The sequence below is a fragment of the Leucoraja erinacea genome, chromosome 6 (assembly GCF_028641065.1).
Source record: "Leucoraja erinacea ecotype New England chromosome 6, Leri_hhj_1, whole genome shotgun sequence".
NCBI lineage: Eukaryota > Metazoa > Chordata > Chondrichthyes > Rajiformes > Rajidae > Leucoraja > Leucoraja erinaceus.
The window spans coordinates 46,833,760-46,845,231 of record NC_073382.1 but is presented as its reverse complement, the minus strand read 5'-3'; the positions used below and the strand labels follow the sequence as shown (position 1 = coordinate 46,845,231).

Genomic DNA, 11,472 nt, shown 5'->3' with positions numbered 1-11,472 from the left:
CTCTAACAGTTTTATTCTTGTTTCTCAGTCTCATAATGGCTTCATTGGCATAACTTTGGTCCTCATGTTGCTAAACAGTAATAAAAGTTTCCCAAGGTGATGGAAAGACTGGAGGAAAGACTAGGTGCTGAGAGCTCTGATAAGGCATTTAAATACACCTGAGCAATTACAAACACTTGTGAAGCCATGTGTCCCAAACATTATGGTGCCCTGAAATGGGGAGACCATGTATAAACACAGGTGTAATTTCTGTATGTTGAAACCAAAATGTGTAAAAATACCCTTTAATAAAATCTGACAATGTGCACTTTAACCACATGTGATTTTTTCTATTACAAATCTCAAATTGTGGAGTACAGAGGCAAATAAATAAATTATGGGTCTTTGACCCAAACATAATGGAGAGCACTTTATGATCTTTTCTTTGACTGGATAGCATGCAAACAAAAGCTTTTCTGTGTACTTTGGTACGTGACAATACTAAACTAAACCAAACTATGGATTATGTATGCAGAGGTAACGTATCCAGAGGTATTGTTTAACTCAATTACATTTATGCCCTACATGAGAACTAGAAAGATAAATGTAATGCTTTCTATCATGTTTCTAAAGTTTACCTGAGCTACAAAAGGAAATGCATTGACCTTTAGTCCTAATAATTTATTTGTTCATTTTTGCTAATCTTAGACAGGAAGAAAAAGCTGTGAATGGAAGATATTGAAAATGAAAACTAGAAGTTATGCAATTGTACAAGCCATCATGTGAAAATGAAAGAAAAAACATATTTTGAGAGGAACAATAAAATTCAATAAAAAAAGTTATGATCAAAGACCCTATGCATAATGTCATCCTTTTTTTAAATGTTGTCTGCCCACATGTGCATTTCCAACTGTAAATATTCCTGCAGATAGACACAAAAAGCTGGAGTAACTGAGCGGGTCAGGCAGCATCTCTGGAGAAAAGAAATAGGTCAAAACCCTTCAGGTCGAAACCCTTCTTCAGACTGAGAGTCAGGAAAAAGAGATATAAACAGTACTTAGCACAAATGAATGGAAGATATACAAAAATCAACGATAATCAAGGAAATGTGGAGCCCACAATGATCCATTGTCGGCTGTGGGATAGTTGATAACAAATTATACAGACAGTGGAATTAACAGTAATACTGGTACAGCGGCTATGTTGGGAGAGGGACGAAGAGAGGGGTTACTTGAAGTTAGAGAAATTAATATTCATACCACTGGGTTGTATGCTGCCCAGGCTCATGTTTAGCTTGTGCAGCTTACAATCCAGCGGTATGAATATTGTCCTAAGCACCGTTTATATTTCTTGTTCTACTTTCCCCCAACTCTGTCTGAAGAAGGGTCACGACCTGAGATGTCACCTATTCCTTTTCTCCAGAGATGCTGCCTGACCCGCTGAGTTACTTAAGCTTTTTGTGTCTGTCTTTGGTTTAAACCAGCATCTGCAGTTGCTCCCCACATATGTTTATATTCCCTCCCCCAAAAGTAGATCGTTGTTTACATTTTTTTAATGTACATTTAATGAAATGAAAGCATATTTAATAAAAAAGGCGGCTTGCTTTCTATTACTGATCCTCTCAGATACAGTTTTTATTTTAGATCATAATGCTTTGTAAATTCTCATTTACAATATATAATCAAAGCACTATTTAATATCTTTAATGCAACTGTTGTGATGAGACAATAATTCAGCAAAAACACAAAAAATATTTTTGAAACTGTTAAAATAGAAAATGCCAACTCTTAAATAAGATTAAAACAGGCACTCTTAATTGTTTGTCAGAAAGTTCAGGGTTTTGAACTACAAAAGTGATTGTATTAAAACGGAGCAATGCCTACTTGTATGTTTAAATATTTTGAGTTCCTCAATGTTCTGCTCCCATACAACATGCTGGAGGTTGGGAGGTTGATATCCTCTATGCCAGTATTGCCAACCATTACCCTTTCACAAAAATGCGCTGTAGTAGGAATTAAACATACACATAATTATATGTATACAGTACAATGATTCAGTGAAATATATTCAAACATCGGCTGTATTCTATTTCTTGCAGTTATTCAACACATTCGTTTCACACGATTGAAGCTACATTCATGGTAACATGAGGTTCAAAAGTCACTAAGGCTTGAACTATTGTGACTGTCTGAAATTTACCATCCGACTGGTAAGGCTTTTATGATTTGTTGCTCAGAATAATATCTGATTATGTACCTCTTAAAATTCTCGTATTGTTGTCCTTTTGATATTTATGAACAAATAATATTAATTTAAAATCTTGATTAGATATACTGATCAAATAGTGGAGCGGCAAATGTAAATATTAAGAAAACACTTCAGATTTTGCATTTAAATGTCGATTGCTTAAAATATTCAGTGAATATTTTATAATATTTGAATCTGATGTTCTCATACAATGCATGATTCTTATTTGATTTAAATAAGGCTTCCCGGCCATGATATGACGGTTAATGTCACTTTGTTCCGTTGTTCTTTTAGCATTGGGACGAGTGCTGAATGGCTCATGCCTGCTGTTGAGAGTCCATTCACTGCTACGATCATATCACCACACCTGTGAAGACACGACACGTTATAGATTTCACAAGTTTTATTTTGTCTTTAAAGGCAGTTTCCATTATTGTTAAAATATTCTCAGTATCATCTAACTGCAGAAAAATATTTAAACATAATTACACTCTCACATGGACAGGTTTTTAGATTTAATGCCTCTATTTGCTATATTCTCTTCAGTGTAAAATCCCACCAAAATATTGTTCTTAATTATTGTATGTGAATGATAGCTGAGATTTTGCACAATGAGAGGGATATCCTGAGTTCTTGCAGATACCTAACACTGGAGAGGCCAGAATATAGAAGCAAAGAATTGCAGATGCTGGTTTATACCAAAGATAGACATAAATTGCTGGAGTAATGCAGCAGTTCAGGCAGGATCTCTGGAGAAAAAGGATGGGTGATGTTCTGGGTCTTATGAAGGGTCCACACCCGAAACGTCACTGTCTGAGCCGTTAAGTTACTCCGGCACATTGTGTCTAACCAGAGAGGGCAACCTTTGGAGTATCTTACTTCCACACCCCCCAGTGTAACACTTTTTTTGTTTACCATAGTAAAATATCCCATGGACACACCTGCAAACAGTGTAGCATTGTTACAAAACCTACCATCAGTGGCGCTACAGATCTGCCTCCTGCACCCTGTGCGTGCAATTCCGGAGGCTAGCCTATCCAAGTCACCTTGGGGGGGGGGGGGGGGGGGGGCCTAATGGACTCTTGCCCAGGGGGCAGGGATCAATACCCAGTCTAAAATAGCCTGCTCTCTCGTTGGTTCCTCTACATGTTAATCATATGTATAAATATATATGTATGTGTATAAAATGGAGAGTATCCATATGTAAATTTGCTCGGACTGCTAGGTGATGAAGAAAATTTGTGTTCTGCAAACCTGTTCCCGTTTAAATTTTTTAAAGTTGCTCGTCGATCGAATCGTTGGATTGAAGTTAAACGCGGACTTCGAACGGGGGGGGGGAGATGGAGTCCGTGTTCATCACGATGGGCACCACGAGTTTCGATGAGCTGGTTGAGAAGATCTCCTCCGAGAAGGCCGTGAAGGTGAGTTACCGCAACGGCGGCGGCAGAGGAGACGGACATGGGGAGATGGGCCCGCCATTGCCGCAGAAGGCGGGCGGGGGAGAGGGGTGAGTGATGAGGGAGAGAGGGACGGGACCAGGGACCAGGGCCTCCACTGAACCCCCACCCCGCGGCCGCCACTGGTGGTTGGGGAGACGATAGACAAGTTACTGTGAGGAGGGGAGTGACGAGTTTGGGAGTGAGGCAGGAAGGGGCGTCTTCATCCCGGCAGTGGCATTGACTGATAGGAGAAGAGACCAATCAGCTGACTGAAGGAATCTGCGCATGCGTAGTTTTAAAGATTTTTAAACCTTGATAACTTCTACAATATACCACCTATCGGAACGCGACTTGTTGCGCTCGCAGCACAGGAAAATGATGAGTAACCTGGCGATAAATCGTAGCGTTATTGCGTACCGTTCTTGCGCAAATAGAAAAAACGCGCAAACTGGAAGAGCACAAGATCAGAGTTTTAGTTATGTATAGATGGTGAAGTACTTCTGACACAAATGATGAAACAATGGGAATTGCAAACTCTGCCATACAGGGGACACCACTTATTTTTGGCTGAGGTGTGGGCAGGAATTACGTGTCACCTCACTCTGGCAACGTAGGTGGCCCAAGACAGAAAGGTCAGTGCAGGAATGGGTTGAAATGGTTAGCAACTGGGAGATCCCGTAGGCCTCGGCAGGCCGAACGCAAGCTTTCAGCGAACGTGTTACTGGGGTAAGTTGGTGAATTGTGCTGTATTTGGCCTCACCTATGGACCCTGCCCGCCCGTACAACTGAGTTCCTGTGACGTGCAGCGAGGCTTCAGTGACATGAAGGTCTTTGGCAGCATACCAGTGAGACCCTGCCCCAAGATCCCTGACATAGATAGAGGCAGAGCTTCACCTATCAAAACCCTTGAGGTGTTTAAAAAAAATAATTCACTAGTTCTTTTACAAAGCTTGTAAATAATATAAAGCATGAATAAAATAAAATACTATAAAAAATGTAAATAACTTAATGTAGGCAGCGTTTTATCTAACAGGTTAGAATGTTGTGAAATTTGTTTAATTGGGGCAAATCAAATGTGTACCAAAAATCTCTATGTATTTAGATCTGGCATATGGAGATCAAATGCACACTTATAGCTCTTCTGCTAAGGTGTTCACTTTGAGGAATCCTTTCGTGAGACTCCTATTGTGGAGATCTGGATTGAGGGGCTCCTTGCTCTGATCATCTTTCTTTTCTTCATCTCCTCATGGTTGTTCTGGTGTGGATCTTCACCCTGCTACTCCTGCTGTTTTGCCTAATGGCCCTGCCTTTGGTCCACATCGGTAGTTAGTGAACACATTTAATGACGATGACAAAGCTTGGCTCCGAATAACATAGAGTGACGCAGACAGCAGAATCTCATCTTCAGCAGCTCGAATGTGGCCTCCATGAAGCTCCTTGTTGTGGCATGGCTGCCTTTAACATTTCTGCACTGGGATCGTGAGCTCCAAGTTGCACTTTGCGCAGAAGATAACCCTGTGGGACTGCTCTCCTGGTTTAGACACCAGCCTCTATATATTTGTGTGCTGAACTTTGCAAGATGGGCTGGTTTGGAAGTGACTTTGCTTTCTGATTATGACTGGAACTGTTGCAATTTTATTGATGTGTAGGAAGAAATTGCATATGCTAGTTTACACCAAAAGTATACACAAAATGCTGCGGTATCTCAGCGGGTCAGGTAGCATCTCTGGAGAAAAGGAATAGATGACGTTTCGAGTCAAGACCCTTCTTCAGACTGGAGACATGTTGAGTTGGGACCCAAAACGTCACCTATTCCTTTTCTCCAGAGATGATGCCTGACCCGCTGAGTTGCTCCAGCATTTTGCGTCTATCTGCAGTTTTATTAATATCCTGCATTACGATAACTGTTTTGATACAGAAGGAACAATCATGTTATTGCGAGTTTGGAGACACTTTTCGGCAAAACTCTGAGGGCATCTGATTTCCTTCTCCTGAAGGTCATACATTTCTGTAACTGCAATTAATGTAGGGCTGCTTAACGTAAAGTGCCACAGTGGAATTGCACTCCCCCACCACTGCAATTTAATCATCGTGATATGAGCAAATGCCGCATTGGCAGTTCCATTATAAGTAGAACAAAGGAAATTAAAATAATCAAATAAAAATAAGGACACAACATTTCTCTCAAAATGGTGAATGAATTGCATCTCCATACCCTTCTCTAATTATACCTCATCCTGCTCTGCCTAGACTACACTTGATGTAGTGGAAAATCACTCTTTAATTTAGCAGCATTTGCAGACTTTTGCCCTGCAAACTCCATTACATTACATTAGTTGCTTATGGCATTGTAGGAATCTACCCAATATAATGACTGCTACAAATGTAATGCTCACATTCACGTATTTTGATTTAACTGTTACATGTCGATTAAATATGAAGGTGAGCGGTGTCAAATTTTAACAATGTAATTGGTGCAGACAGTCATCCTCATTCACCGAATTCTCAGCTCTTGGGCATGCACATCTAAGTTGGAATGTAACTGCTTCTTTCTGTAGTGTCAGTCAATTACAGGTATTGTAAGATTTGCTAAACATCCATTTGGGATTAAATTCTGCCTGGCAATAAAGGAAGTGATAACCTATAAGTAGTCTAATTTCAAAATGGCAACCTCCAAAATAAATAGCAAAGAAATATTACTTACTTCAGTCTTCCATCATAATACGCCGGCGTTCCAAACACAATTGTTTTGATAAAAAAAGGTTGATTACAGTGATTTTCTTCATACCCTCCAACAATACTAAAGCCCCAGTTTCCTGAATTACTCCTCCGTAGAACAGTGTCTCGGCTGACGTGAAGAGAGCTGAAAAGAAATCAAGCATTGCAATAAATTATTGTGTATTTTCACTTGACTATTGTGTATTATTTATTTTTGACACGATCGCAGGTGCAAAGATTATCATCAGAAATTCTTCAGATTTTGAAAATGGGCAGCAAATTGAACAGTATATGGCAGTGTTTTTATGTGACAGTATCCACCGTAAGATATAACGGCACTAAAAGGTTAAACTAGATTGTGGTAGAGCAGTCAGTCGAGTTTTGTGAACGGTTATATGCATACTTATCACACTACTCAAGAAAGGAGGAGGACAGAAAGTGGGAATGCCAGACTAGTTTACTTTAGCCTAGAGATACAGAGGTTGGATTGCAACCTTGTCGTGGTCGGGGAGCTTGTGTGTCTCAGTGCCCCCTAGAGCTATGCCAGCGGGAGATTCGTCTCCTGTTAGGGTCTCCCATGCTGGACAGGTCGAAGGGTAGAGGCGAGACGAAGAGCGATCCACTGGTCCTCCAGGTCGGGGGTTGAGCACAGGGCTAACAACCCTGTCTCGTAAAACAAATATGTTACAGAAACAGCAACTGAAGGAATCAACACTACTGGGCGTGATGGACTTCCAGGGCTATCGACATAAGCTAGAATGAAAAGAGAACCAGACCGCATCCCAAGAATAGCCCTGCACTGGACACCGGAAGGGAAAAGGAAAAGAGGGAGACCCAAAACCACCTGGCGTCGAACTGTAGAGGAGGAAATAAAAACAATGGACCTGACCTGGGGTAGTGTCCAGAAGCTAGCACAGAACAGACAGGAGTGGAGGACCTTCGTTGCTGCCCTACATGCCAGGAGGCATAATAGGCAGTAAGTAAGTAAGTAAGTAGAGATACAGCATGGAAACAGGTCCTTCGGCCTACCGAGTCCACGCCGATCATCATTCATCTGTACACTACTTCTATTTCCTAAGTTCTCAATTCGCATCCTACACACCAGGGGCAATTTACAAAAGCCAATTAACCTACAAAACCTACAAAGTCTTTGGAATGTAGGAGGAAAATGAAGCACCCAGAGAAAACTCATGCATTCTCAGGGAGAACGTACAAGCTCCACACAGACAGCACCCATAGTCAAGATCTAACCCAGATTTCTGGCACGGTGAGGAATCAGCCTACTTTCTCTGGGTGCTCCGGTTTCCTCCCACACTCTAAAGCCATACAGGTTTGTAGGTTAATTGGTTTGGTAAGTTCTAATATTATTTTGAGTGTGTGTAGGTTAGTGTTTAGGGTTGGTGCAGACTCAGTGGGCCAAAGGGCCTGTATGTTTAAAATCTAATAAGACACCCACCTGGGCAACCCCAGCCACATGATCCATGATGGTGACCAACTGGCATCCAACTCATTCTCAGTGTTTGAGCTCAGAAGCTCTTCTGTAGATTGTTCCTGCTCTTCTACTGTTTGCACTTCCAGTGCCTTCAGTATTACAATCGGGGAGTTAGCACTAGCTTTCAACGTAGCCACTGCTTCACTGTGACTTAGGCAGGTCAGATCCGAACCATTGATACTCAGTAGTACATCCCCTGTTAAAATAATCAAAGACTTCAGCTTCCTGTTGTTCCAGGGAGTAAACGTATTTTCCTCAGGGTTCCACATTTCCTCAACTGATTAAAAACAGATATTCACTCAGAGATCAAGTAAACTGAGCATGCATTTTGAAACTTCCCAAATCTTTTTCTTATAGAGTAATTGAGTCACACAGCACAGAAACAGGCCCTTCAGCCTGGCTTGTCCATGGCGACCAAGTTTCCCAATCTCCCATTTGCCCACATTTGGCCCATATCCCAGTGGGTTAGAAGGCAGTCGATGCAGAATGGATGGATTGAGGCAGGTGAATTAGTGCGTGTTGGTTGGAGTAGATACAATTGTGAGGGGAGAGCACGGGGGATGTCAGTGGTGTTGAATGGGGGGGTTCAGTACGGGATGGATGGGGGTAGACAAAAGTGCTGGAGAAACTCAGCGGGTGAGGCAGGATCTATGGAGCGAAGGAAATAGGCAATGTTTCGGGTCGAGACCGTTCTTCAGACTGTTCCCCCCATTCTTCTTGTCAGTGGCACCCGGGCAACCGCTAATTTCGAGCCCTGATATACCCACCACCCTCTGAGTGAATTAGTTGTCCCTCAGGTTCCTATTAGATCTTGTCCCTCTCACCTTAAACTCTAGTTCTTGACTCCCCTATAGTTGGTAAAAAACTCTGTGCCTATCTATTCCCCTCATGATTTTATACACCTCTGCACGATATATCCTCAGCCTCCTGTGCTCTAAGGAATGATGTCCTAGCCAGCCAAACTTCTCAGTGTAGCTGAGCCCCTCAAGTCCTGGTAACATCATTGTAAATTATCTCTGCACTCTTTCCAGCATAATGACATCCTTCCTATGGCAGGGTAACCAAAACGAACACATTACTCTAAGCGTGGCCTCACCAACATCTGGTACAGCTTTCGATTTGAAGTTTTTGATGAAGGAAATTTAATTTAATTTTAATTTTTTAGATTTGTAGTGTGAATTCTCTAGGAGAAATAACAAGCTCATTTTTGGTTCAAAAATGTCAACATCAGTCTGAAGAAGGGCCCCGACCCGAAATGTTGTCTGTCCATTCCTTCCAGAGATGTTGCCTGACCCACTGAGTTCCTCCAGCACTTTGTGTTTTCCTCAACATTAAAATCTTTCAGAACAGAGTATCTGACTTTGTAGAGATCTCAGCCCTCATTCCCCAAGGTAAAGTAGCTCAGAAAACTAGCACAAATGAATGAGATTAGAATGTTATTAATGTTGCCATTCAGAAACCGACAATGTGAATAATAAACAATAAACTTGGTACAATAATTTCTTCAATGATTTAACGATGCTAATGTACAGTTCCACCCAAATGTTCGAACTTCTCCATTCCCAAGCCCAGGCGACATGTAAATAATTGCAAGAGCTTTAATTTACCTACTTGTTATTAGCTTCCATTAGTTCAATAATAATGGGGTGGAAGATTGCAACCCTCATGTGGTCCGCCCTGTTTCGACGAATGCAATCAGCCCGGCGTGCACAATCAAATAAGATCAAATAGAACAAGTTGTCCTACAACTTTAGGTTGTGCACGCCATACGCAAGGAGAAGAGAAGTTCAATAATAATAATAATCAAAAATACACATATTTGAATAGAAGGTAGTCAAAAATTCTGGAGAAGCTCAGCGGGTGAGGCAGCATCTATGGAGCGAAGGAAATAGGCAAAGTTTCGGGTCGAGACCCTTCTTCAGATTATATTTGAATATTTAACGGCTACATCCTCACAGTTAACTTTGTAGAAAAGGATAATATAGTGCATTTGAATCATTCTGCATAAATTGTTAGGGTTGAACAGAACGCTAGCACTATTCATTTTGAGCAAAAAATAAAAAAATCAGAAAATATCCATGCAGGCCACATCCGTGGGAAAAGAAATAGTCAATGTTTCAGGTCAGAGACTTAAAAGGAGACAAAAGAAACTGGTAAAGCTGCAGGGATGGTGGGAGAGGGGTTCACTCTGATAGGGTAAATCCAGGATAATCCCACGGATGAGCTGCAAACAAGTTGTCTGGCCAGCAAGTAAATGGAAGATGTTAAGAGTCCTTCAGAACTCAGGCTACTTGGTCTGTGGTGGTGCTACACACCACTTTTGCAGGTGAGCAGTGAACTTCTACACCAAGAATACATTTTAGTTGAGTTTAGATTCAGTATGTAAACAGGCCCTTTGGCCCACCGAGTCCACTCCGACGCTAGTTCTATCCTACACATTAGGGACAATTAACGGAGGCCAATTAAACGACAAACATGCATGTTGTTGGAGTGTGGGAGGAAACTGGAGCACCTTGAAAAAACGCATGCGGTCACAGGGAGAACATACAAGCTCCATACAGACTGCAGCCGTAGTCAGGATCAAATGTGGGCCTCTGGCGCTGTAAGGCAGCAACTCTACCACTGCACCACTGTCCCACCCCAAAGATTTGCCCCACACATAACTTTTAGTTTAGTTTAGAGATACAACAAGGAAACAGATCCATCAGCTCCTACAGGTAGCTAGCCAAGAATATAAAGGAGGATAATAAAAGCTTATTTAGGTATGTGAAGGAGAAAAAATTAGTTAAGACCAAAGTTGGACCCTCGAAGACTGAAACAGGTGAATTTATTATGGGGAACAAGGAAATGGCAGACGAGTTGAACAGGTACTTTGGATCCATCTTCACTAAGGAAGACACACAATTTCCCTGATGTACTAGTGGCCAGAGGATCTAGGGTGACAGAGGAACTGATGGAAATTCACATTAGGCAGGATAGTGTTGGGTAGACTGATGGGACTGAAGGATGATAAATCACCAGGGCTGGATGGTCTGCATCAGACCCCAAACCCCAAACCAGGTGATTCACCCTCCCGTCCCCGACCCACACACGGGGTGATTCAACCCCACGCTGGCCGTGGGGACTGACGGCTCGGGGCATTGGCAGCCATAGTAAATCGCTTTTAAAACATGGGGGAAGACACAAATGGGGGGTCGATGGGGGGGTCGATGAGTGTGCATCTTATGAAACATGTAAGATTATTAAGGAATTGGACATTTTCACGATGTTGGCGGAGTCCAGAACCAGGGGCCACAGTTTAAGAATAAGGGATAGACCATTGATGAAGAAAAACGTTTTGACCCACGGAGTTGTGAGTCTGTGGAATTCTCTGCCTCAGCAGGTAATGGAGGCCAATTCTCTGGATGCTTTCAAGAGAGAGTTAGATACAGCTCTTAAAGATAGCGGAGTCAGGGGATGTGGTGAGAAGGCAGGAATAGGGTACTGAATGTGGATGATCAGCCATGATCACAGTGAATGGCGGTGCTGGCTCGAACGGCTGAATGGTCTACTCCTGCACCTATTGTCTATTGCCTGTTGTATTCTCTTATAACATTT

At 42.0% G+C, this 11,472-nt stretch overlaps 1 protein-coding gene across 2 annotated transcripts in view; it reads right to left on the bottom strand.

The window, feature by feature from the left end:
• Positions 1-1,473: 1,473 nt before the first annotated feature.
• The window catches only part of lnx2a (ligand of numb-protein X 2a), a 66,862-nt gene continuing 56,863 nt past the window's right edge, over positions 1,474-11,472 (bottom strand). For both annotated transcript variants that reach the window (XM_055636901.1, XM_055636900.1), the window contains exons 9-11: positions 7,840-8,071; positions 6,370-6,528; positions 1,474-2,593 (exon numbers count right to left, since the gene is read on the bottom strand). In XM_055636901.1, the coding sequence (XP_055492876.1) occupies positions 2,458-2,593; positions 6,370-6,528; positions 7,840-8,071 (527 nt within the window). In that variant the 3' untranslated portion in view covers positions 1,474-2,457. The remainder of the gene's footprint in view (positions 2,594-6,369; positions 6,529-7,839; positions 8,072-11,472) is intronic.